At 50.5% G+C, this 26089-nt stretch overlaps 11 protein-coding genes across 11 annotated transcripts; 7 read left to right on the forward strand and 4 right to left on the reverse strand.

Annotated features, from left to right (window-relative positions):
• Nucleotides 1-164: 164 nt before the first annotated feature.
• Nucleotides 165-902, forward strand: derA (putative ER-associated proteolytic system protein Der1; the record flags this gene model as incomplete). The annotated part of the gene is made up of 1 exon (XM_057112061.1): nt 165-902. The coding sequence occupies one exon, from the start codon at nt 165-167 to the stop codon at nt 900-902; it is 738 nt and encodes a 245-aa protein (XP_056976798.1).
• Nucleotides 903-3484: 2582 nt separating this feature from the next.
• N7484_001642 (glycosyltransferase family 32 protein) lies at nt 3485-4745 on the forward strand (the record flags this gene model as incomplete). The annotated part of the gene is made up of 4 exons (XM_057112062.1): nt 3485-3763; nt 3825-3980; nt 4042-4401; nt 4458-4745. 4 exons carry the CDS (start codon nt 3485-3487, stop codon nt 4743-4745), a joined length of 1083 nt encoding a protein of 360 aa, XP_056976799.1.
• Nucleotides 4746-5885: 1140 nt separating this feature from the next.
• N7484_001643 (uncharacterized protein) lies at nt 5886-6597 on the forward strand (the record flags this gene model as incomplete). Its single annotated transcript, XM_057112063.1, has 2 exons — nt 5886-6213; nt 6281-6597. The coding sequence occupies 2 exons, from the start codon at nt 5886-5888 to the stop codon at nt 6595-6597; spliced, it is 645 nt and encodes a 214-aa protein (XP_056976800.1).
• A 305-nt stretch (nt 6598-6902) lies between these two features.
• Nucleotides 6903-7724, reverse strand: his3 (imidazoleglycerol-phosphate dehydratase HIS3; the record flags this gene model as incomplete). Its single annotated transcript, XM_057112064.1, has 2 exons — nt 6903-7318; nt 7406-7724. 2 exons carry the CDS (start codon nt 7722-7724, stop codon nt 6903-6905), a joined length of 735 nt encoding a protein of 244 aa, XP_056976801.1.
• Nucleotides 7725-8134: 410 nt separating this feature from the next.
• Nucleotides 8135-8664, forward strand: N7484_001645 (uncharacterized protein; the record flags this gene model as incomplete). The annotated part of the gene is made up of 2 exons (XM_057112065.1): nt 8135-8227; nt 8299-8664. The coding sequence occupies 2 exons, from the start codon at nt 8135-8137 to the stop codon at nt 8662-8664; spliced, it is 459 nt and encodes a 152-aa protein (XP_056976802.1).
• Nucleotides 8665-10350: 1686 nt separating this feature from the next.
• N7484_001646 (uncharacterized protein) lies at nt 10351-14300 on the forward strand (the record flags this gene model as incomplete). The annotated part of the gene is made up of 2 exons (XM_057112066.1): nt 10351-11570; nt 11624-14300. 2 exons carry the CDS (start codon nt 10351-10353, stop codon nt 14298-14300), a joined length of 3897 nt encoding a protein of 1298 aa, XP_056976803.1.
• Nucleotides 14301-15011: 711 nt separating this feature from the next.
• Nucleotides 15012-15533, reverse strand: N7484_001647 (putative dUTPase; the record flags this gene model as incomplete). The annotated part of the gene is made up of 1 exon (XM_057112067.1): nt 15012-15533. The coding sequence occupies one exon, from the start codon at nt 15531-15533 to the stop codon at nt 15012-15014; it is 522 nt and encodes a 173-aa protein (XP_056976804.1).
• Nucleotides 15534-15906: 373 nt separating this feature from the next.
• On the reverse strand, nt 15907-18243 carry N7484_001648 (Pet127 family protein; the record flags this gene model as incomplete). Its single annotated transcript, XM_057112068.1, has 4 exons — nt 15907-17467; nt 17521-17584; nt 17635-17959; nt 18025-18243. The coding sequence occupies 4 exons, from the start codon at nt 18241-18243 to the stop codon at nt 15907-15909; spliced, it is 2169 nt and encodes a 722-aa protein (XP_056976805.1).
• Nucleotides 18244-19017: 774 nt separating this feature from the next.
• Nucleotides 19018-21483, forward strand: ade1 (bifunctional aminoimidazole ribotide synthase/glycinamide ribotide synthase; the record flags this gene model as incomplete). The annotated part of the gene is made up of 2 exons (XM_057112069.1): nt 19018-19294; nt 19355-21483. 2 exons carry the CDS (start codon nt 19018-19020, stop codon nt 21481-21483), a joined length of 2406 nt encoding a protein of 801 aa, XP_056976806.1.
• A 940-nt stretch (nt 21484-22423) lies between these two features.
• On the forward strand, nt 22424-22961 carry N7484_001650 (uncharacterized protein; the record flags this gene model as incomplete). The annotated part of the gene is made up of 2 exons (XM_057112070.1): nt 22424-22629; nt 22718-22961. 2 exons carry the CDS (start codon nt 22424-22426, stop codon nt 22959-22961), a joined length of 450 nt encoding a protein of 149 aa, XP_056976807.1.
• Nucleotides 22962-23406: 445 nt separating this feature from the next.
• Nucleotides 23407-25518, reverse strand: act1 (actin ACT1). Its single transcript, XM_057112071.1, has 6 exons — nt 25463-25518; nt 25270-25300; nt 24998-25053; nt 24796-24826; nt 23926-24697; nt 23407-23867 (listed from the first exon to the last, which is right to left on the reverse strand). The coding sequence occupies exons 1-6, from the start codon at nt 25467-25469 to the stop codon at nt 23637-23639; spliced, it is 1128 nt and encodes a 375-aa protein (XP_056976808.1). The 5' UTR covers nt 25470-25518; the 3' UTR covers nt 23407-23636.
• Between the last annotated feature and the right edge of the window lie 571 nt (nt 25519-26089).

Below are 26089 nucleotides of genomic sequence, written 5' to 3' on the forward strand. Positions count from 1 at the left end.
ATGAACTAATTGGTCTTAGCTCTCTACAACGGTGATCGGAACGTGACATCTACGCGCGCGCGTCACCGGTCACGTGCACCGATAAGCTTCACCCTATCGTCAGCTCATAAGGTTATCAACTTCCACTTGTCCTTACCCCATCTGTTACACCTACATTCGAAATTATGGCTGCACTGTGGGAGAACAACGGGCAGATGGGCCAGTTTCCACTGGAGCAGTGGTTCTACGAGATGCCACCTGTCACCCGATGGTGGACAGTTGCCACCGTGGCAACCTCGGTGCTCGTGCAGTGTCATATCGTCACCCCATTCCAGCTATTCTATAGCTTCCGCGCTGTCTATGTTAAATCACAGTACTGGCGCCTCGTAACAACATTTCTCTATTTTGGTCCGCTCAATCTCGATCTTCTATTCCATGTTTTCTTCCTCCAACGATACTCGCGCCTGCTGGAGGAATCCTCTGGCCGCTCCCCGGCGCATTTCGCCTGGCTCATCTTCTACGCCATGTCCTCGCTCCTAGTCATCTCGCCTTTCCTATCATTGCCATTCCTTGGTACCGCCCTTTCGTCGAGCCTTGTCTACATCTGGGCCCGTCGCAATCCGGAGACTCGGTTGAGCTTCTTGGGCCTGCTGGTCTTTACAGCTCCTTACCTCCCGTGGGTCCTCATGGGCTTCAGTTTGATCGTGCATCGCATTGTTCCCAAGGATGAGATGTGTGGCATTGTGGTCGGTCATGTCTGGTACTTCTTCAATGATGTCTACCCAACGCTTCATGGTGGCCACCGGCCTCTTGATCCGCCCATGTGGTGGCGTCGTCTCTTTGAGCAGGTTGTGGACCGACCGACCGATGCCACGAATGTAAACCACGAGTTTGCGGCGGCGGCGGCGCCTGAGGTGCGATAAAATTGCTGTGGTCTCTGGATCCCTGTGTTCTGGACCGTTGAGTTTTCGTATGGTCAATGGAATGAAACTCAACTTGCTCCAAATGACATGGCAAGGGATGGCGGTATAGTCTAGTCGAAAAATCACCACGTCGCTCTAGTGACTACCGAACATGCTGTCTCCGTTTGGCACGAATGGTTGCGACCATGGAATCGAACAAGGGCCGGGCCCTGCATTTTGTTTCCGGGACTAAGTACTCATCATGTCCCGTACGGCGACATGGAGCGAGATCGACTGGTCAACAGCACGGAGTTGCTTATGTTCATGCTGTACCATGGCATATTCAAAAGAACCATCGCGAAGTTGTCGAGGTGGAGGTTTGCATCATTTCTTAGCGTTACATAGCGATAGATACCCGAACGTCTTGTGAAGATTCAATTGGAATTGAAAGTAAAATACAAATGGCCAATTGCATCTGCGACGTCATAATAAGAAAGCGTAGGCAGGCAATACATTGCAAGTCCCTTGCCGGGGTAATTCATTCCTCTTTGGGTAACTTCGATGTACAACCAGGGTAGAACTCCTGGCCTCACAGCCCCATTCCCCGCCCCCAACAGACAGATCGGCTGTCTATGCAGGCGATACTGGAGACGGTAATGTTAGGCCGCCACATCTACATTCTGGACCCCCTGCCCCAGCGCAATTGGGGGCCTGGTGCTAAAATGGCGTCGAATAGTAGAAGAAGCCAGGTTAGGGCTGATAAGGGTCCTATCAAAGATTTGGCATGTGCGTGTACAGGCCTCAAATTACCCCCTCCCCCGCCCCTACAAGTAAACTATCGCAACTACCGTGGCACCTCCACAAAAAGAAAAATGCGTGGCCGATCCGCATCTGCGTACAATGGCGATGTACGTCATGCTCATCAAAATACGCCGATCGGTACCGTTTTAGGCGACAAACCGTAGGTCTGGAGAAAAGCACGGATAAAATCATAATTCATTCTCACTGTGGAAAAAGATAAACGACAAAAGATGAGTAAAATATAACCAATCAAACCCCAGATCGAATCGAATCAGGCGAAGCGGTAAACGGAATCCCGTTAGCCCGATCAAGTCAAGTGGGTATGGGATTCGTTATCACGAAGTCCGCCAAAAGATAGGGAATGAGAATGCCTGAACCTGACTGGAGCGAACCGTGGGTTTCACCGTCGCCAAGTGGGCTAGGAACGGAATCCAGCTGGCTGCCTGAGGCAACCCGTTTCCACGTCCCAGAGTCGTCGCGCCCACGCCTATTTGGGGCAGTTTTTGGCGGGTCATTAACTACCGTCCGTAAAGGGCTTAGCGGTGGGGTGCAGATGAGCCACTGCCTGACTAAGCGGTCTCCACCATGTGGGTTGGCGTGGAGTTTGGTCCTCCCCAGATACGAGTACGCTTGTTGGGTTTTTTTGGGAAATGCAAATTAAATTCCCTTCTGCGTCTCTCGGCACTAGTTTTAACTAGTTTGTCACCCCCCACTGTCCATTAGGGAAGAAGTTACGATTACGGTAAGTGGGCTGTGAGGGAGAGATAAATTATAAATAGCGCAAGATGATTTGTCTCGTGCATGTTGGCGTTTGAACTAAGTCTGGATATGGTTGGGGGCGAATCTGCAATCAGCAACGGCAATCTCCTACGGGGTTCCTACGGCCGAACGACCTCGTGGCAGTTTGACGCAATCTACACGTCGCTAAGTTGGGTTTCGAGGCAAATTCTTACGCTTGTGTCTAGGCTATGGAGGCTAAGCACTTGGCGAGCCTCGGCATTGATACGTCTGCAGTACGGTACAGTCATGGGGAACCAGCTTGGTTGACCCCCTCGACGACCATCTCCCACAAAGGATCCATACACACAAAGAATGCATAGAGGCATCAGAGGCTTGCGACCAAAGGAGGATGCTCGTATACAAGGCAACAAGTTAAAACAGTCAAGCCACTCCACTAAAAAGTTTGCGTAATCCAGGAGACCAAATGGGCGAGTAAGAAAGGACGATGGGACCAAATTGCCCCCACCCGTACTCCGACTCCACCAATCCAGGTACTGGAAAGCTTAACGCGCGGCGAGACTTGACCGGTTTTGGTAATAATCGGTAATAAACTTACATGGTGCAGTGGAACCCTTCAACTCCAGCCACAGGCTTAAAAGCGTAACGGAGAACTTCGCCCCCTTTCTGTACTGGTACCATGCTCGTCCCCTGGTACTTGCTTTTGCCCTCATTCCCTCAACAACACTCCTTTTCTATTTTAGCTTTGGTTCTTCCCCACCCGTCACTCCTTATTATCGTCCTTTTTCTCCTCACATTTCCCGCGTGGTCTCAACCTCTTTTTCTTCCACGCAATTGTCGCCAATCCCGTTCATGACCCACTAAAAGACGACCACCTCCTCCTCCCTTCGCGGCGCCTTGGGACCTCCTCCAGTGGTTCTGCTCTCTTCGCAGCCTCGGCGCGCCCTGAGACGTTCCATACGACCACGACCTTTTTTAACGACCCCGAATTCTTGAGCAATTTATATTTTGTCGCCTTTGCACTCCTTGCTAAACGGACGTTGGATTCCGTCTCACCTTTCACCATGCGGCGCGGACTTTTGATCTTTATTCTGGTCAACCTCCTTATTCTATCCCTTTTAATACGCAGCGTCTCGACGCTTTTGTCGCTTCTAGTTGAGGATGCCGCTGCAGACGCCATTCACCGTTCGGAGCTGCCGTCGCCCAATTCCAGTTTGATCGAAACGCGCCCTCAGATCATCCCCAAGATCATTCACCAGACCTACAAGAACGAGACCATTCCTGAGGTCTGGCTTGAGGCTCAGAAGAGCTGCATTGATCTGCACCCAGATTACGAGTATATTGTACGTTTCTTCGCATTGGAAATCACAGACAAAGAGATCGGGGTGCTAACAATGACTTCAGCTCTGGACCAACGAGAAGTCGCGCGATTTCATCGCTGCTGAATACCCCTGGTTCTTGGATACCTTCGACGGCTACAAGTACCCCATTCAGCGTGCGGATTCCATTCGTTACTTTGTTCTGGCGCACTATGGTGGCACATACATCGATTTGGACGACGTACGTGTCTCCAACAATGAGATCTGCAGAAATGGGTTCAATGGGTACTAACTTTTATTAGGGTTGCAACCGTCGTCTCGACCCCTTGCTCGCCTACCCTGCTTGGGTGCGCCGCACCGTGCCTACTGGTATCTCCAACGATGCGATGGGCTCTGTGCCTCAACACCCATTCTTCCTCCGCACGATTGAGTTGTTGCAACAGTACGACCGCAGCTGGCTGCTCCCCTACGTGACGGTCATGTACACAACCGGCCCGCTTTTCTTGTCAGTGATCTGGAAAGAGTACATGCAAGAGAAGCCTAGCGAGTCAGCGCGTGTGCGCATTCTGATGCAGGATGAGTACAATCGCTTCTCCTGGAGCTTCTTCACCCATCACACGGGAAACAGCTGGCACGGAAAGGACGCGCGCTTTATCTTCTGGGTACGTGACATGAATGAACCCCCCAAATTACGAAAGCATTGCTAACTTTACTTTAGATGGGTCAACATTGGGTGTTCCTGACCATCATGGGCTTCGCTCTGGCAGGTGTTGTCGGAATCTGCCTCTGGTGGACCTACGGCCGTGTGGTGCTCCTGGGAGCCCAGTATCGTTACCGCTACACCAAGTTGCCCTCGATCATCAGCCCGTCCCGTCCATCCTCTTCGCCCACCCGGCGTGCGCGACGCATGATGCCCACCCTGCTCCGGCGGGTCAGTTTCAAGGAAGACGAAGAATCGGCCGGGGTCACAGAGACCTCATACGAGCTTGGTCGTCGTGACGACTGAAAAGATTCGATCTCCATCCTTTTCCTTTTGTATTTGTTGTGTATCGATACGGCCTTGGACACGATCTGCATCAGCATTTATTGTACAACTTTTATTTTTATTTTCGTTTGAGAGCGCATGCATGGTGATCTCAATTCCGTGGCGGGAACCGGGGTTGACGCTTTCACCTGGAGCACATTTTGGGTCTTCTATCTTTATTTACTGCTGGAGATGGGCGACCGTTCTTTTCCCGGTTGCTCTGGGCTTCTGCTTTTTTTCTTTTCTGTCCCCTATTTACCCTTATCAATTTGTAAACAAAGCTAGATTACGATTCGTGGGATCGGAGGACTTGGAATATTTCTGATCTTTGCATAGATCGGATATCTCTGGGGATTAATGAATATGAATGGCTCCTAGCAGAGCCTGTTTCAGCTGAAAACGATGCATGGTCTTTTATTTAGTTTAAAGTTCGCGTACATAAAGCTAATTAAACTTTTAGATATATGGTGAAATAAGAACAGATGCTCCCCGGACGCCACTACTACTATTGAATTGTGGCTTCAATATGTCTTTACAGACATGTGAAGACGCGGGGGTGAATCTTGCGGTCAAAAGGGCGTATTGAAATGGACTGCAATCGATACCTAAATTTCCCCGGATGCCGATCGCAGACCCTTGTCGTCAATCTGATACGCTACCCGCAAACCCTAGTTTCAGACCCTGAAACTTGTTCCTCATACAATGTGTTGTATGGTTAAAGCAGAATATGGCTTGAACCAGAATAGTATACTAGGTATTCATAGACAATTATTTTCAGTAGACTTTAGGGCCAGGTTTCAGTTTTGAGACGCTGGTCCTATCACGAAGCACATATTCCGCGTCTGGCATTCTCCGCGAAAATCCCTGGCACGCTTCTTTGTAGCCTCCACTACGCATCATTGAGCATTTCCCAGCGGAATTTATGGTCCTGACCTGATTTCCCGCCTCCTTCCCACCCCGTTCAGATATGCCAGGGAGTCCTTATAACCCTTCTTTTCACCATGACTCTTTCACCATCTTCAATAGTGACTATTATTCCGGCAAACTTCAGATATTTCCCAGATATACTTGTCCGTTCCACCTATACCTAACTATCAGACCATATATACAATCTATATCAACATGTGGTCCATCGCCCTTACAACAACCATCTTCCTCACTCTTTCAGCCGCATCCCCAATCAAAAAGCTCTCCCACCACAAACAAGACACAGCCCTAACTGAAGCCCAAATTATCGAGATCGCACCCACATCCAAAACATGCGATAATCCACCCGCCGAAGGCGAATGCGCCACCGCCGAACAAGCGGCCAAGTTTGCCTCGCAATCTTTCGATAATTACCAGGTGACCTCCAAAGCGGAGCAGGCCGCTATCCTCAGTCTGATGGCATTTGAGACCGATGATTTCAAGTATAATAAGAATCATTTCCCTGGGGTGCCGGGACAGGGTAGTAAGTTGTTCTTTCATCTCAAGTTATCTGTTGTGCTATTACAGACATTAATCTAATACCTTTATAGCTCGCAACATGCAATCTCCTGACTACAATAAAAAATACGCCAACTCTATCTCTGCGCTGAAGGACAAGGTTGCAGAAGTCTCGAATAGTCCTGCTGATCTATTGGATCTGCTTCGTGAGGATGAGACTTATGACTTTGGGTCTGGGGCTTGGTTCCTTACTACGCAATGCTCGGAGGATGTGCGGTCTGCGTTGCAGGCTGGTGATGAGAGTGGATGGAAGAAGTATATTAGTGAATGTGTGGGGACTACGGTTACCGATGAGAGGAAGGAGTACTGGCAGAGGGCTGTAAAGACTCTTGGTGTGACAGACAACTAAGTTGATCCTTGGCTGGGGGCTTGTTGACGGTTTTTTGCTTTCAGGGTGGAAGGTCTTTATGGCGATTTGGTTCTGGTGTTAAGCCCTGAAAGCTCATGAATTTAGTGACATTTTTAACGGGAATCCGAATATGATTATACTTTGATTTACATCAATTTGGAATATGAATGCTTTCCAATAATCCAGTTGCCAAGTATACAATCGACATAAATCATCATAAATAATCTGGTATATCATTGCACCATAACCTCATCTATGTCAACTTTTTCGAACATGAAAATATTTACAACACTCCACTAAAGCGCTTAGAGCACACCCTTGGTGCTAACAATATCACCCGCACCCACCTCACCAGCAACCCTCCGGGTACAGGCAATCCGCATAGCAACGGCCAACGCCTTGAAGGCAGCCTCGGCCCGGTGGTGATCGTTATCTCCGTAGGTGCAGCCAATGTGAAGAGTCACATCAGCAGCCTGAGCGAAACTCTGCAGGCCGTGTGTGATCATCTCAGTGCTCAAATCGCCAATCTTCTCGCGCTTGAAGCCGAGATTGATCACGGCCCATGGGCGGCTGGAAAGATCAATGACAGCCCACGAGAGAGCCTCGTCGAGGGGAGCATCACCACGACCGAATCGGGTGAGCGATTGGCGGGGACCGAGGGCTTTGGTGAACGCTGTGCCGAGGGCGAGGAAGGTGTCTTCTGTGGTGTGGTGGTCATCGACTATAAAATGTTGTCAGTAAACTGTTGTGAGACTCTCGGGATCAATGCATTCGCTACTGAACCCATATCTCACAGGCTTCAACCTACTGTAAAGATCGCCCTTGGCCCGCACGGCTAAACTCCATCCCGAGTGCTTTGCGAGCGCATGCAACATGTGGTCCAGGAACCCAATTCCGGTAGTGATAGTGATCTGCTGTGTCGGGGTGAACTGGGTGGCATGGCTAGAGCCCTTCTCGGGTACAATGCCCTTCTTAGCTGCCTCAGCTTCTTTTGGGTCTTCCGGTGCGGCGAAGTGGGTGGAAGGTTCGTAGGGTGGGAGGACACCGCCATCCAGAGAAATTGAGACCTGGATTTTGGTCTCATTGGTGACCCGGGAAACGACGGCGGTACGAGCAGACAGAGACATTTTGGGCGAATTGGAATTAAAAGTGGTAATAAAGGTGTTAAGGTATTGCGGGCCCGGGGTTTGAGTCAAAGGGATAATCCGATTTCTGCTTTATCTGAGTCGCTATCGGGAGAAAGGTTGATCCGTTGGCGTCACTTCGGGGATTCGGGGTTTGAATAATGGCTCTTCAGCACTGGCTGGTCCAGAAGTGAGATTTGTACAATTGCTTTGGTGCCAGCTCTTGTTAATTGATTACCTCTGGCCAGTTTGCCTATTGCTTGGAGCTTCTTCGGAGTATCAGTCCAGTATTCCATGCTCTTCCCCTCCAGTTCCCCACTTCCGGAGCTCAACATCGATAAGGCCCATCATCTGGTCTTAATTGAAAACGCCTTGCGTTCATTGATATTGGCATAAACTCAATTGCAGCCATCATGCCAGCTCCATCAAATCAGCGAGCTGACATTGATCCCCCGGAGGAGATTACTTCCGTGGCGGTCCAAGGGTTTATGACGGGTGTTTTTCGCGTATGTACTGAGCTTTCGATGCTCGGAAACCCCAGCCACTAATGCTAATATTCATTTTGCTCCTTCCACAGTTCGGGTCTGTTTCCATTCTTGCTCATATGATCCTCAACCTCCCACACCCGTTCATCTTCTCTGCGCCCTCTCCACCAGCTACACAAGACCAACCCCGTCCCCGCCAATCTCCTTTCTCCCGGGAATATCTCCGGTCACGACTTCTACACCGACCAATCGAAGGCTTTTCAGAATGGATCTCACCGACCGCCCGTGTCTACCGGGGTCTCACACCGCAATTCAAGGTTTTTCTGCAGATGGCGGTCATGACTCTTGGTGGCTACATCTGGGCTGAGCGACGAGTGGCCGAGTATATTGATCTGATTCGGCAGATTAAACGGGCTGAGAGACGAGAGGCGGAGCGGGCATCAGGCACACGTCCATAAATGTAAAAGTTGCATGACACCCGAGGGTTTTGCTTTTGGATGGATCACCCGCTGCCTCGTCTGCAGTGCAATTCGCCAACACGGCTTGAGATAAGCAGGGACTTTACGGTGACCTTTGCTGTTCTTTGCTGCTTTGACTTTCATCAGGCACCAACAACTCTATGACGCATTCCCGGGAGTGTTGACTGGGCTTAAGTGGGTTAACACTGGACCTCAATTCCCTTTCTTCCTGGAGGAGTCGAGCTTTCTCCGGTGGCGTTGTCGATCTTATTGGGATCACCCTTGGTCTGTATTTTATTATGATTATTATTTCCCGTGTGGATTCCCCGACGTCAACATTACCCCTGGAGCATCAAGGCGCGTGGAGCGCGCGAGTGGTCGATCATGGAGATGTGGGGACGGAAGATCCGTCGACTCCAGCGCATCAGATAGATCTTCTTCCCCCTGAGAACCTACCGGGGCTGTACAGTATAGTTATTGTAGATATGAAGCTGAAGCAGTTCCGAGAGACGTACGCTACTGTCGGTAGTGCCTCCAGATCCCTGTCATAGTGGGCTGCACTGTCGCCTTGTTCACCTTAGCGGACGCATTACCCTGGATAAGTGGAGCACGCCTCTTACGTGGCCGGGTGAATGCGATCGCTCTTCCATTCGCAGATTGCAGGTTGCATCGCAACTGTATGTCTCAAAAGGTGGTGGCTTAAGACGCGCAACTGTTTATATAAATATCTTTTCTACTCAAAACTCCATTCCGTCTACCGAAAGTTCACTTTGTTGAAAATTCTAGAAGTTTAGAATCGAAGTCACCGTTGAAATAGAAACAGATCGAATCTCCAATCGAACTGAACGGCGGAAAGCGAAGTCCAAAAAAGTAAAATTGAAGCCCCAAAAACCTGAAACATCTGTTGATGCTCACTGGAACTGCATCCGGCCATTCCTCACCTCTGGACTTTCCCCTTTTCTTTCTCCCTAGGTCGATCGAGAATCCATCTCTTGGTCTCCACCGCTGCTCCTGTCATTCGTTGGATTCATTAGATTGAATCGCTTTTCCCTTTTCTTGACTGTTTGCGTTTGGGCCCCTTCTTCCACTTCAAACCTTGAAATCCAGTTCAAGGCCTCTTTTTCTTTTGATCCCACAGGATCGGCACATCTGACCTCATTACCCCGGAGGAACAACCTGCTCTATCGGATTGATCAATTGATCACCATTTGATAAGGCCACTCGGACGCCGTTTTTGGCTGGAGTGTTTTGACCATAGCTCCGGATTCCCCCCTTCCGGCGACCTTCTCCGGTGCAACCATCTCTCGCCACATTATTGACAGCTGCCACTGGGGACTGGTACCCTAGTTTTAGAAAAGTTTCCGGATCCGCTTTGAGGTCTTGCTGCTCTCCTTAGCATCTTGCATATCAATTGCTTCCCATGGCGCCGTAAAGATCCATTGTACGTTGCGCCCGTCTCCCCGCTTTTCCCAACCGTCACGAACTGCTCGGGGCTCGCTACCGTTTACGTCTCGAGCGAAATCCTCCCCCACCTCGAGCAGAACCTCAGGTCCTGGGTACTAATGTCGTCGCCAATGTGAAGGACGAGGGTCGTCGATGAGATAAACTACTTTCTCTCCACCTTTGCGCCACTCCCGATTGCATCTCTCTTCACGCCGTGAACTCAATTCTCCATCACTCCCAGTCATGGCAGAATTCCTGGGCAAGAAACAGCGAAGAAAAAGCTTCAGCGTGTTCAGTCCTTCTTCCACAGCCCCCTCGTCGCAGCCTCGGCCTCCTCACAGTCGAACACCCTCAGATGACACCCTGACCAGAGATAAGAAAGCCCGCCGCAATTCTGGGTTCTTTGGCCGGCCCCAGAGCCCCAGCAGGAAAGCCAACGGCCCCAATGTACTTCGTCGCCCAGGGACGGCTGCCGCAGAAGTCGCTGCCTGGTCTGCAGCCATGTCCTCCACACCCACCTTGGAGATCCCTCATCCTCGTCGAAAGTCATTACAGAAGAAACGAACGTCGGTCTTTGGCTCGTTAAAGTCGCTGCACTCGTTGGACGACGATGATCCACTTAGCGCATCCGTCGGCTCGGTGGACGAGCATAACACCACCAGTCCCCGGAATACGATTTGGTCTTCAGCAATCCTCCACTATGGTGAAATCCAAACCACCGGTGGTATGTGGAAGCGGAAAAGCCAGTACCTTGTGCTAACTGACACGCATCTGGTACGCTTTAAGAACCAGAGCAAGGCCGCGGAGACTTTTCCCTCAATTCCACCTTCTTATAATTCCCGTGCTCCGGCGTCGCACCGCCAGTCTGTGGCCTCGATCAGTTCATTGCAGGACATGCAACTGATGGTCTCGACCGAATCATCAGCCGGTATTCCACTGAATAGTATTATTGCAGTCTACATGCTCGAAGATGCACGGCTGTCTCCCACGGTTGAGGTGGCCTACTTGGATGAGCGCACGCACAAAGCATCTTTGATTCAAATGCAAACCCCTGATCAACAGGAATTGAATCTCTGGATGGTGGGTATTCGTCAGGCCGCGCAGTTAACACGATTGAACGACCCACTGCCGTTCGATCGTGGTGCGGTAGAGTATGTAACCAGGATGTTGGAACACGAACGAGATTACGATCCGGACACCTTCCGAATGTTCCGCGTGATACAGATCGCGTCAAGCAAATCGCCCACTCGTTCATCCTCGGAGGACCTGACCAAACTGTCTCCAACGGGCTGTTACCTCGTGATTGGGCTACATAAGGCCCATCTCATTCCCATGCAAAAAGCTGCCAATCGGTCCTCGGTCGTATCCTTATCGGACATGGACACAGTCACGTCTTTTGGCCTAATGAACTTAACTAGCTTATCTATGGAATACGGAGATGATAGTTTACATTTGACTTTCCGGTAAGGACTCAAAGTTGCTTGTGGTGTACAAGAAACTCGCTTACATTAACCAGGGTCCCCTTGCGGAAGTCATTCAATGTGTTCTTGGCTTCCGTGCATTCCGTGGAAGTTGCTTGCTGGATCCGGCAACATACAGAGTTCCTGCGCCCGCTGTGGACAAGGCAACCGTACGACTTCGTTGTCCCACCTGATTTGCACAATGCCGAAAACTTCCCTCCAGTTGCTCTAGACGAAGACTATGGCTGCTTTGATCGAACGTTAGTTGCCTATTCCGCCAGCTACGATGTCGATACTTCCAATATTCGCTATACGATCGACTTGGCATGCGAGGATGCTCCTTGCTTCCGTCTTCTCCGGTCAGCCTCAAACAAATCCTCGCGATACAGCGCCTTGGAGCTGATTGCGGTCATGCGTGCGCTGCGATACAACGAGTCATTTCGGTCTATCTCATTCCGCGGTATCAACCTTGATGCTCTACAAGGCATTCGTGATATGCATGGCGTAGACCCCGATGTTCATCTCGACAGGTCTGGGTCACTAGTGCATATTCCCGGTCAAGGAAGTTTAAGCGTTTTATCACAGGAGGTGCGAGCATTGGCGCTGAAGAGTACCTGGCTTCGTCGTTTGGACTTTGCTTATTGCCTTACTCGAACCCCAACACTGGACAAGGGCAGCCGAGACCCGGGCTGCGGAATTCCCGAGGCAATCTTTCCGGTCTGTCGGCGTCAGATGACCAATGTCGACTGGGTGGTTCTGAACGGCATTAAGCTTGGCGAATCGGATCTGGATTATCTGGTTGATGCCGCTTCACAGAGCCAGAGTCACCTGCGAGCATTGGAGGTTGGAGACTGTGGATTGTCCGTTCACGACTTGGATCTACTGTTGTCCACTCTAGTAGCCCAGGAAACAACGCTCGAAGCGATTAACATATCCGGAGTACAAGGTCGCTTGAACCCGGATGTATTGCAGCAGTACATTGGTTACTTTGGCCAGATCCGGAAAATCAACCTTTCTCGCATTTCGCGCACGTCTGGCTCGGATCCGCTCATCACGGCAGAAATGTTATTTAATTGGCAGCTCGAAGAGCTGATTCTCAGCCGCACGGCTGTCAACCGTGAAACAGTTGATTCTATTGCGACTTATCTCGCAAGTGACCGTTCACGAAATCTTCGTATGCTTCGACTTGACCAGTGTGGTCTTAGTGGAGAGGATGTTGCTATGTTTATGCACTCAATGTCTGCTGGACCAGACGCTCCGCGAAGTCTTCATTTGCATGTCAATGAAAATCGGCTTGACAATGGCTGTTCTTTCCTCTTCGACGCCATTGCGAAAAACTTGACCCCGTCTCATGTTTCCATGCAAATGATTGATTTCAAGAAAGAAGAGCATTTTCGACAACTAGTCGATGCTCTTCGAAAGAATACAACAATCCGATACTTGGATATCTCCAAGGCGTCGCTTCCGTACGACGCAGGCCCTGAGACTTGCAAGGCATTGCAGCTCATGTTCGAGCAGAACGACACTCTCGAGGCTTTAGATATTAGCGGCGAGAATGCGCACCTCGACGTTGCCCGGTTTGGCATTGGACTCAATCTGGCATTAACCGGCCTGAAAAAGAATACATCTCTCAAAGTTCTCCGCATTGAGCATCAGAAATTGGGTCTCCAAGGCGCCAATACATTGGCGTCGGTTCTAGAGGAGAACGAGTCATTACGTGAGGTGCACTGCGAGAATAATGATATCAACCTGCAATCCTTCACGGTATTGGTTAATGGGCTCCAGGGCAACCGGACGTTGCTTAGCCTGTCCTCTATGGACCGTGATCGAATCATGTCACTCGACAGAGTGCGACGAGAGGTTGACCATGTCCGTTGGGACGCTAATCCTGTGCAAAGCTCCACAGCGAACTCCATCCGTCGCTCCCTTCACGCAGCAATGGGTGTTCGGTATAGTGGATCCAGTAGCCATAAATTGACCAAGTCAGCACCAGCGCATTCCCCATCATCATCAATGGATGCCTCTGCATTCGCAAGTCAAAACGTTGATTTGGTCTTGTCATCACTGCAGCGCAAGTGGGACATGGAAGTTGATCGTTTGCACCGATATCTCCTTCGCAATTACAACTTTTCTCATGGAATTACGGACTCCGATATCGATGACAGTGCCAGTGATGGACGGCCTGCAACCGCAGCCAGCCTCGGGACTATGTTGGACAATCTGAAGTTTGAGGTTGCCGTGTCGGCGGATGAAGTGCAGCCCTCCCCTCCCGAGGAGCCTCCTATATCCATTCAAGTCACTGTAGACAAGCCGGACCCTCTTCCCAAAGCGAAGCCAACGGTCAGGCGGAAGTTGTCGGCTAAGACCAGCCGAATGAAGAGTGAGCCTGATCTCCGGCCCCATACAGCTCGTGCCCAGATCTTTCCACCAGAGTACGGCACCTCGAGCCCTTCGTCTTCTCGCCTGGCTTTCCCTGTTCCCGCCATGCCTACCGCAATTAACAAAGCGAGTAGCGTTCGCAGCGCACGCAGCTCTAGCACTGTCTCAACCAATGCCGGCAGTGCACGCAGCACTTATGGCATAGCCTCATCTACACTGAGGGGTTTCCTCACAGGCGGTGCCTCGAAGGAGCGTCGCCGAGTCGAGTCAATACGGCCTGTTTGTGTTTCAAATGACAAACCCCCACAGCTGGACTGGTCACCGCCCAAGTTGGACTTGCAGGAGCTCGAGTAGCTTTTGTTGCTTACGGGGTTGTACTTACAATGTACAAATATGGAATATCCCCTAACCCTTTCCTCCCATCTTCCTTCTTTCTCTTACTCTTTCTTTCTCCCCGAGTCCTATATAGGATATCTTCGAGTGCACGTCCTCGTTTCTTCCCATTGACTCTTTACCTCTTATCCCTTCATAACTCCAACCTCAAAAATTACCAATTGGTACTGATATCCTGAGACACATTTCTCATGTTTTGATCATGTTTTCCGGCGTTTGGCACCTTGTCTGAACACTCATCTTAGGCTTTTGCCAAGATCCATTGCTTTGTCCCCATTCATATTACCATGGACCTCTTCTCAAACCCCTACCCCATTTGAGGAAATCCCCAATCAACATGGCGCCTCGCATATTCTGGTTTGGTTCAGGTGGAATTGGGTTGGGCACCAGGTCATATAAGGCGTCTGGCATCCAGGAGCGACGGTGTTTTCTTTTCTTCTTTGCTACTTATTTTCTATTATTGTCTTGGGTGGGTCCATTATTGATGAGCCTTGCGGTTGAAAGTATGAATGCTTGCATCTTTGCTATACTTGTTTTGCTTACATTTCCGATCCTATGTTCTATTTGGGTAATGGTTAATGTGGATAGAAGTGTATAGTGCCGAATCATAAGATTTGTATCAATGTCTGCTGTCACGAAAATAAGCTCCATCTAACAAATGATCTGGTAATATCAAAACTTCCCTACACCGTCCCGTCCAACACTACTAGTGGAAGCCTGATAAACCCCCTTATATCCCTCAACAACACCGCCTAGCTCCTCAAAAACAATCTGCGCAAGCTTACTACCTCTGTAAAGAACAACGCCATGCGGATTCTTAACTTCCAGCAAAGCCCCCATTGCACCCTTATACCCAGCATCGACCACCCCAGCGGAAATGCTCACACCAGACCTCCACAGCGACGACCGCGGGAAAACACTAGCCATGCAATTGAGTGGGATTTGCACTGTTTCTTTGAAATCGACCAGGTAAGCGCCTGGTTGCAGGGTGATGGCTTGGTTGCTGTCGTATGGTAAAATGTATACTTTGGCTGCTGAGCGCTTGGTGTTGTCGAAGTCTAGGATTGCTGCCGAAGTCCATTTGGAGATTTGGTGCAGGGTTAGATCGATACCACAGGGTTGTTGTTGGTGGGTTAGGCTGCGGAGATTGCGAACTAGATTGCGGGTTGTTATTTCAAGGCCGGTCAGGATCATGGCTGTAAATGTGGACAGGATGATTGATACTGTTGTGGGGGTGGAGATATAGGGGGTTATGTTTACGTTGAGATAAAACGCGCCAATAGGTCATGTTCATCACACCGCTTATCTCATGGCGTGCTCTCGTATCCCTGATCTGATGAAACGAGATGCAGTAGTATAACTATAGTAATGCTGTTGGTATCAATTGACTTATATGGAACGGCCAAACGCCAAAATGTGCATTATACACGAGATGCTGATAGGACCGAAGAACCAAAATGCCACTTTCCAAATAACGCAAATCACATGTCTAATAATATACAAGAGAAACAATAGTCTCCAATGGTCGCCCTCAAGGTGAAACCGACAACTCAAAATGAGTTTACTTTTAATCCGAGTACACGATGGTACCACACCTCTTATCAATCTCATCCTCCATAGCACGGTACTTGCGACCCTCTTGGCTGATCTTTTGCAGTCTTCTAGCGTATAGATTGCTCACGACGCCCTGCGCGTCCTCGCCCGAGGTTGTCAGGGCTTTTCTGCGCCGTTCCTGGCACATCTTATACAGCCTGTTGCCTTGGCTAGCTGACAGCTCTCTGAGCTCGTAGTCAACCTCCCAAGTATCCGATTCAGTGAAGTAATAGGGCCGTTCAACAATCTTGTCGTTGACTTTGTTCTTGATTGACAATGCCATGGCAAAGATCTCTTGATTTGGGACTTGTTCCGTCTCCTTCTCCGGGGAGCTCATCGGTTCCAGTGGTGAGTCCGAGTCGTAAAGGGCGGCATGAATGGCGTCATCAGTATCTTTCTTTGCTGCTTCGAGTTCGGAGTCCTTCGGGGTGATATTCAACAGACGTTCTTGGTACTCGTCGATTTCTGCTGCGTTCTTGGTTTGGATGTCCTTGATCTGCTCCGGCGTGACAGGTTCGGCGAAGACGTACATGAATGGCGTCACCGCATCTCGGGTCTCAAAGTGGAACCGCAAGGATTGTTTGGGGAAGCGCTCGGTCGCTTGGTCAAGAATTTTATTCCACAATTTCAAACTCAGTTGGAACTCGGTGTCTCCCAGCGCGGTATTTGATTGCCCATGCAGCGCCTGGTCCATCTCGGGCAGACTGATGTACTGGAAACCGAAAATGCGCTCAACATTGTGATGCGCCACAAAAATACCGTCCATGCGACCAACGCGCACTTGCAACGAGTATTTCAAGAACGCAGCCCGAATCATGTCGAAGTATTCGCGCTCATACGACTCATATTCACCGAACCGTCTCTTGATCTCATAGCCCAGTCCATTTTCGAAGTTCTTTGCATCCATGCGAATGGAGACCACGGCGCGTGTCTTGAGATCAAACATACCAGTTCCCGGTAGTCGAGGGTCGTAAGCATCGAGCTGTGAACGCATGACAAAATCTCCTGAGGTAGAGAAGTGATACGATTCGGGAATCGCCTCTTCCTCCTCGGGCGTAATCTTATTTTCGCTGGACCGGCGGTAGCGCTCAAAGTCCTCCTTGGGCATGGTGAGCAGCTTCTCCATCGACTTGCCCAGGTTCATAAGGATGTTCGCCGAATCATACTCCTTATCCGCATCAATAGCGTACACGCCATCCTGGTAGTGAAGAAACATGGCAGCCGGAGCCCGGAGCAGACGAGTAAAGCTACGCAGCTTATCGGGGAATCCTTGCGAGATTTGGCGGGTATCGATAGGTCTCCAACTAGAAAGCAGATAGTGGAAGTGGGAAAGAACCGAGGTCATGCTAGAGGAAGAGCCCAGATATTTCTTTCCATTCTGAACAGCAACATCTCGGAGGGCTGTATCCTTGGATGAGGTGACATAATCCTTGAGGGTATTAAAGTCGAATTCTGTCACAGGCATGATCTCGCCTAGGTAGGGATCGAAATTGTAGACGCGGGATCGAGGGTCTCGTAATTGGTAAACGCCAGGACTATGCGGCGTTAGGATATCAGTACAATCAGCAAGATGGAAAAGATGTCTTACTTGAAAAGAACTCGATCAAGACCGAATGAAAGACGAGGAACGGGGGGAGTAGGGATATCCAATGCTGCGCAATGTTAAATTCCATTCAACCCAGCTTCCGCAATAAAAACTCACCCTTAACCTCATCTGGCCGTATTGATCCAGCATGGTTGTTTTGGATAAATGACTTGAGGTGTGCAAATTCCTCGCTGCTGGAGCCTTTGGACTTCGATTTCGGCTTCGATTTGGCTTTGCTCGTCTCTTCCAGTATTTGTCTCACCTGAGTGACCCCGCGTACAGATTCGGGACCTGTGCTTGACGGATTCTCCTTCGGCTGATCATCGTCATGTGGTTCATTCTTAGATCGATTGAAGCCGTCTTTGTTGCGCAGCTTTTTTGTATTAAGACGTTTATTGCCGGACTTCTTGAGACCCTTAGATGGCGATATCGAAGTTCCACCCTGAACAAGTTTGGAGTCAGTTTTATCACGGCCAAATAAGTCTGACAATGCGCGGCCACACGTACCTTCTTCGCCCAATTCGAATTAGCAAGCTGGGTCACCGGTTTGACCGGCACGTCCTCATTGCGGGACTCCGCCTTGTCTCCGCTTGATTTTGAGTGCAGCGTGGGCGTGTAGTGAAATCGGCGCAACGTAGATGGCGCGCCATATCGGCGGGTCAAGCAAGATAAGCAAACATGGTCTCGGGCAGGGTCTGCGACCGCCCGGAAAGAAGACCGAAGCATGCAGGCTAATTTATGATGAAAATGACATAGAACCAAGCAATTGACGTCGGGTATAAGACAGTTAGGGGGATTGCAAGGAGCTTTCCCTGACCGAATCTGGCACGCGCGTGCTTTTTTTCTGCTGGAAGATACCGCTTTTCGAGGGTCCTAGACACCTGAGGCATGAACTATACCCATGATACTGTATTTGGCGTTCACAAAGATCAGACAATAATTGTATGGAGAGTTACCTGCTCATTTGCTAGTAGAAGAAATCTGGACCTGATTGGGGCCTTGGCTGTCTAAACCGCCATATAATGGCCATGTTCTTAGCCTCCAGGCTAGTATACGTATTATATACAAGTCATGCCTCTCTGGAGCCAAGTGTACTAAATCTTACCATCCCAGCATGATTATGCTTTTAAATTGGAAATTTCAAGGAGCCTTGGAAAGGTTCTTCTATGTAAGTTCCTGTACCAACCAAGTACCTGCAGCGGCTAAAAGTAAGTTTATCGCAGGGCGGAGAAACTTCGCCGCCGGCAGAAAAAAAAGTATCCAGCAAGAGTCACACTTTTGACTGATCATCTATTCCCCCCGCAGTTGTTTCTCAGGTCTCTGAAGAGGTGAGTTTATAATGGCTACTTTTCTCTCCTATTGAGCATTTGATATGTTCATGTTATCTCCCACCAACTTCACATCCACTCTCTCAATTCTTCCATGGAGGGGTATTAACCCCGCGGTGGGCTCCCACAGTTCGCTAATTCCTCAATAGTCAGTCGAGACACTGCTGTCACAATGGCCCAAGAACAATTGCGTATCCTTATTGTCGGCAACGGTGGCCGTGAGCATGCTTTCGCCTGGAAGCTGAGCCAGTCGCCCCTTGTCGACATTGTGTATGTCGCTCCCGGAAACGGCGGTACTGGTCTGGCCTCGAGCAAGATCACCAATGCCAATGTCAAGGGTGATGATTACCCCGGCCTTGTTGCATTCGCTCAGAAGAATGGTGTCAACCTCGTTGTCCCAGGCCCTGAGGCCCCCCTGGTGGACGGCATTCAAGGATATTTCCAAGCTGGTAAGTTCAATCCATTTTCTTTCGACAGAACTTTTACCTAACTCGTTCCACTATAATTAGTTGGCATCCGATGCTTTGGACCTTCCAAGGCCGCTGCCCGCATGGAGGGCTCCAAGACCTTCTCGAAGGACTTCATGCAGCGTCACAACATCCCCACCGCCGCCTTCGGAAACTTCTCCGACTACGAATCCGCTTGTCGCTACCTCGACTCTGTATCGCACAACGTTGTGATCAAGGCTGATGGATTGGCCGGTGGTAAGGGTGTTGCCCTTCCCACTAACAAGGAGGAGGCTCACCAGGCTCTGCGGGAGATGATGCTGGACCACCAGTTCGGCAGTGCTGGTGACGAGGTGGTGATTGAGGAGTACCTGGAGGGAGACGAGCTGAGCATCCTCACCTTCAGTGATGGTTACACCATTCACTCTCTGCCCCCTGCACAGGATCACAAGCGCATTTTCGATGGCGACAAGGGCCCTAACACTGGTGGTATGGGCTGCTATGCCCCCACACGTATTGCGCCAAAGGAGGTTCGGGATGAGATTGACCGTACCATCATCCAACCCTCTATTGACGGCATGCGGAAAGATGGTTTCCCTTTCGTTGGTATCCTGTTCACTGGTCTGATGATGACCAAGAACGGTCCTAAGGTCCTCGAATACAACGTGCGCGGTGGAGATCCTGAGACTCAGACCCTCTTGCCTCTGTTGAGCAAGGACACCGATCTTGCGCAGATCATGGTCGCTTGTGCCGATCACTGGCTCGACGGTGTCTCCATTAAGGTGGAGCCCAACTTCTCTACCACCGTCATCGGTGTTGCTGGTGGTTACCCTGGTTCGTATGCCAAGGGTACCCCCATTACCCTGGACCCTGCTCCCGAGGGTACCCTCATTTTCCACGCTGGTACTACTCTGTCCGGCAACGAGCTCCAGACTGCAGGCGGCCGTGTGATCGCTTCAACCGCTACTGCTTCCACTCTTGAGGAGGCTGTCAAGAAGAGCTACGAGGGTATCTCCACCATCCACTTCGATGGCATGTTCTACCGCAAGGACATTGCGCACCGCGCATTCCGGCAGACCGCCGACACCTCGCTGACCTATGCGGCTGCGGGTGTGTCCATTGACGCTGGTAACGAGCTGGTGAACCGTATCAAGAGCTCTGTCGGCCGCACCAAGCGTCCCGGTACCGACGCCGTTATCGGTGGCTTTGGTGGTCTCTTCTCGCTGGCTGCTGCCAACCCCGAATACCACGCCCACTCGCCTACCCTCATCGGTGCCATCGATGGTGTTGGTACCAAGCTTAAGATTGCTCACTCCGTTGGCATCCACGACACTGTCGGTATTGATCTTGTGGCCATGAACGTGAACGATCTGGTCGTCCAGGGTGCCGAGCCCCTCTTCTTCCTCGACTGCTACTCCTGCGGTCACCTGGATGTTCCCACTGCCACCGCCTTCGTCACTGGTGTCGCTGACGGCTGTGTGCAAGCCGGCTGTGCTTTGATCGGTGGTGAGACCGCTGAGATGCCTGGTCTCTTCGTCGACGAGTCTTACGATGCCGTCGGTGCCGCTGTTGGTGCCATCAACACCACTGGTGAGTACGCCCGCCAGATCCTCCCCCACACCGACTCCATGCGTCCCGGTGATGTCCTCCTCGCCCTGGGTTCTTCCGGCCCTCACTCCAACGGCTACTCTCTCGTTCGCAAGATCGTCGAGCGTGCCGGTCTGAGCTACTCTGACCCTGCTCCCTTCACCATGCCCGGCCTTGAGGGTGAGGTTTCCCTCGGCCGTGCCCTCCTCACTCCTACCCGCATCTACGTCAAGTCCATCCTGAATGCGCTTGCCTCCCACCCGGCCGCTATCAAGGGTCTTGCTCACATTACCGGTGGTGGTCTGGTCGAGAACGTTCCCCGTATGCTCCCCGCTACCCTGACCGCCGACATTGACGTCCGTACTTGGGCCCAGCCTTCTGTCTTCTCCTGGCTTCAGCGTGCCGGCAACGTTTCTGCTGCCGAGATGGCTCGTGCCTTCAACTGCGGTATCGGTATGATCATCGCCGTGGACCCGGCTTCCGAGGCTGCCGTTCGCCAGTCTTTCGAGGCCAAGGGCGAATCCGTTTACAGCATTGGCCACCTTCGCGCCCGTGCTGAGGGTGAGGAGGGCTGCGTGCTGACCGGTCTGGAGTCCTGGGCATGAAATGTCCCGACTTTCAGTTAAGCGCGTCTTCTTTCAGTTTCAATTTGTTGATTTTTATCTTGTTTTCTTTTTCTACCTTTGAAAGGTAACAAAATGGATGAGTCCTGAATGACTTATGCCGGTCCTATGTGATGGATGAAATGATATATACTCCCCGAATTTCTATCAAGCAATGCAAATTCTCTAGAAAAATGACTCTCCTTTCGGATTACTATACGGTACAGCTGTTGTCTAGGGGTTCTCAAATTTGAAATCCGTCCAGTCTCATTGGCGCCCCACGGGTTCCCTTATATCATGAAACGAACCCTGCTCGGCAGGGAGAAGCGTCATTGGTCAAGTTTATTTGCACATCTGTACGACCTCACCACGATCAAATGGCAGGAAACAATTCGTTAAGCCTCGGATTCGTGAAATCTCCTCCTTGGCAACTTCGGAAATTTCTCTAAAAATAACCGTGGACTATAGGGCTGTGTCTTTGGGACTGGGGGCCTAAACCAGTGAGACAACCCCATGATTTTTGCGATCTATACATTGCGGATGACAGAGATCTACATGGCTTTTAACTTCAAACTTACCCACAGGTATTCTAATTTTGCTCTTCTGCGCCCCAATGAATGAGGCGTCCGGCAAAGGCGTCCCAGCATTATCCTGGGACTGATCTGGTGCCCAGACGATGACATCCGATTTGACAATCAAGTGCAGTTTTGCAAAGGATCGATGTAACTTCGTATCAAGTCCTAGACATATCTCAGTTCTACACGTAAATGTCACTTGCAATTCGCTATGTCCTCATGCACCTGACAAATATACTGAAGAACATGCTGAGGAACGTGGAGTACAAAAGGGTCAATAGATACCCTGAATACCATCTACATTCCCAATTCCAAACAGTCCAAACTTACCATACCTCGTTTAATACAATCAATTCCCAATCACGAAAATGAAGGCTACTATTATCAGCACTCTTCTCCTGGCTGCCAGCACCACCCTCGCAGCCCCCAGCAACCTCAAGCGTGCACTCCAGCCTCTGCAAATCAAGAACCTGGTTGGGAACCTTTACACCGAGACTCCTCCTACAAGCAACAACATCGTTTTTGCCCTCAACGATCCCAACACCAATGTTGACACTGACTGTGATGCTGTCTGGTATGTCACGTCCATATACTGGCATTACCCAGAAATCCATGTACAAGTTGGAGTCTTGAGATTGGATAGCTACTGACTGGATCTATAGGTCCATTGGCCAAGCCGGAAACCTGATGTTCCCCTGCTCCAATTCGGCTTACCAGGTTAACTTCCCCAACGGAATCTATAATATCGAAGACTTTGTGCTGCGGGTTTCTCGTACCGATGGTACGGAGGCGGGCCAGAATACAGTCTCGGGGGCTGATTGGGTGTGTACGACGAATGATGGGTATCCCGAGGAGTCGTGCCAGTGGGTTGGTGTTTTCAATGTTGATGTGACAGCGTCTTCTTAGTCTATTCTGGACCTTTGAAGTTGATACTGGGATATCGTGATCGCGTAGCTACACATAGATAGAAGATAAGCTGGTCAGTAATATAAGATCCTTGTCTATGGATGTTTCTATTGGTTTTCCACTTGGGACTGTGAGGGCTCATATCCATGGATCATGTCAATTTATACATCATCTGTATTTTGTACCCTCTTTTTTAGCTGTCGAGACCAAATACTTCGAGGCAGGGTAAACCCTTGGGAGCATACCTAGGGTTGATTCACTATGTAGACATCGGTACACAAGTAGATACAATTTACGGGAAATGAGCACAGCTCAAGACAATTTGATCAGAGATACAATAAGACTAGAACAGAAGGGCTAACGCGGTGTCAACTCCATGTACACACCTCCCGGCTACACCGGAGGCGCCGTCGCCCCCCGTTTTGTAAGTAAGCGTTTCATGAGGTGACTCGCGACAAAGAAGCTCAATTCGTAAAAAAAAAGAAACAATAGAAAAGGGAAAGCAGGAAACAGAAAAAACGACCGACTCTATTCCACTAAAATCGAGATTTCCATTTTCAGGCTATCCGCTTGTTAATGCGAGTCCAACAACGCTTGCTATCCACCAGTGCTTCCATCCGGCCTTTTGATACACCAGAAAAGTACGAGCGAAGACGATCAACGTAGACAAGTAGCTTAGAAGCACTTGCGGTGAACAATGGAGGGTCCGCTCTCGTCGTACTCCTGCTTGGAGATCCACATCTGCTGGAAGGTGGACAGGGAAGCAAGAATGGAACCACCGATCCAGACGGAGTACTTGCGCTCGGGGGGAGCAATGATCTTGACCTTCATGGAAGAAGGAGCAAGAGCAGTGATCTCCTTCTGCATACGGTCGGAGATACCGGGGTACATGGTGGTACCACCAGACTAATGCAAGGTTAGTGATCAACCGTCGGCAGAGAAGGGGAGGGCAAAAAACACATACCATGACAATGTTACCGTACAGATCCTTACGGACATCAACATCACACTTCATGATGGAGTTGAAAGTGGTGACGTGGATACCACCGCTCTCAAGACCCAGAACGTTAGGCTGGAACAGAGCCTCGGGAGCACGGAAGCGCTCGTTGCCAATGGTGATGACCTGTCCGTCGGGAAGCTCGTAGGACTTCTCGAGGGAAGAGCTCTGGGAAGCGGTCTGGATCTCCTGCTCGAAGTCAAGGGCAACGTAGCAGAGCTTCTCCTTGATGTCACGGACAATTTCACGCTCGGCAGTGGTGGAGAAAGTGTATCCACGCTCAGCCAGAATCTTCATCAGGTAGTCGGTCAAGTCACGACCAGCCATGTCGATACGGGAGATGGCGTGGGGCAGGGAGAAACCTTCGTAGATGGGGACAACGTGGGTGACACCGTCACCGGAGTCGAGAACGATACCAGTGGTACGACCGGAGGCGTACAGGGACAGAACGGCCTGGATAGAGACGTAGAAGGCGGGGGCGTTGAAGGTCTCGAACACGATCTGGGTCATCTTCTCACGGTTCGACTTGGGGTTGATAGGAGCCTCAGTCAGGAGGATGGGGTGCTCCTCGGGGGCAACACGGAGCTCGTTGTAGAAGGTGTGGTGCCAAATCTTCTCCATGTCGTCCCAGTTGGTGACAACACCGTGCTCAATGGGGTAGCGAAGGGTAAGGATACCACGCTTAGACTGTGCCTCATCACCAACGTAGGAGTCCTTCTGACCCATACCAATCATGATACTGCATGCAGGTTAGTATCAATCGTCTCTATTTTCGCGGTTGTCCAATTTGGTTGTTTGGACCGTCCGCAGCTCTAAAAAAGGGGGGGAAGAATTTACCCATGGTGACGGGGACGACCGACAATGGAGGCTATTCAGACTGTTAGTGTCATTGGTTTTTTTGAGAAAAAAATTCAACCTTGAAAATAACGAGGCCATAATTTTCAAGATTGTAGCAATACCCGTAAATACCGACGCAAGGGTTGGCGGGATGGCTTGCAAGGAGGGGGAGAGGCCTCGTTCTTGTGGGGTTGGAACTTACGGAAGACAGCTCGGGGTGCGTCGTCACCGGCGAAACCGGCCTTGCACATACCCGAACTACACGAATCGTCAGTAAATCAACCCTCAAGGCGTAATATACCATCATATCTGCTCGACTGGGGCGCTGGAGGGAGCGTGGGCTGGCGATTGGGACCCAATTTGCCGGGCGGCGGATAGGGGCAATGATGGAATGGACCGCGACCGGGGCGGTTGACGCCTCCCCCCCCAAACACAGCCCCCCAGCTCCCTGACGAGCAGCAATTCATCACATACCCATTGTCAATAACGAGAGCAGCGACTTCCTCTGTAAGTGATCAAATGAGTCAGCAATCAGATCTAAAATCTCCGGGGTTCCAAGTAATCCAAGCTGGGAAGTCAGGACCAGCTGGGTCATTGGGGGGTAAAGGGAGCCCAAGCGGCTAAGGTGGCCACAACAGGACAAAACAAAACAAGAGGAATTACGGACCTTCCATTGTGACGGAGAAAAAGGAGATGAATTAGAAAAGAAAAATGAAGATGGGGGAGTTGACGATATAAGGAGGAGAGGTGGAAAGGGAGGAAGGAGGAAGAAGGGAAGAAGTGGAGAGGAGGGGAGAGTTTGTGATGGTTGGGACTGGGACACCTGGTGTGTGCGCAACTTGGTCTCGACTAAGCCCCCCCAAATTGATCGACTTATCTCCTGGGGCATGTTTGTTATTTTAGATTTTATATTCCATGTCATTACTATCCAAGGCAGACATTCCAGTCCTCTTAATTTTTAAATTCCCCATGTCGGATTTCATCATCTGTCCCTCGTGGGGCAACTCTTGAGGAGCCTCCAGACCCTTTTTGGGACGGGACATTCCTGTCAGCTCCGGTATTGCTCCGAGTCCATCGAAAAGGAGATGCCTGAGAGGAATTGTTCATCTGGATACCTCCCCAATGCCCAGTGCCTAAAGCCCCCAGGCTCCGACATTCCCATATGGGCACTATTGGACGCATGTGGCGGGGGGTGTGAGTACCAGGTCACTTCTAAGTATAGAACGGGTGTGACGGTCACGCAGTGGTACGAAGAGGGTACATGTCCTTTATTTGGACCCAGTACTATCCAGTA

The sequence above is a fragment of the Penicillium longicatenatum genome, assembly GCF_028827895.1.
Source record: "Penicillium longicatenatum strain IBT 33135 chromosome Unknown contig_1_segment0_segment0, whole genome shotgun sequence".
In the NCBI taxonomy this organism is placed as follows: domain Eukaryota; kingdom Fungi; phylum Ascomycota; class Eurotiomycetes; order Eurotiales; family Aspergillaceae; genus Penicillium; species Penicillium longicatenatum.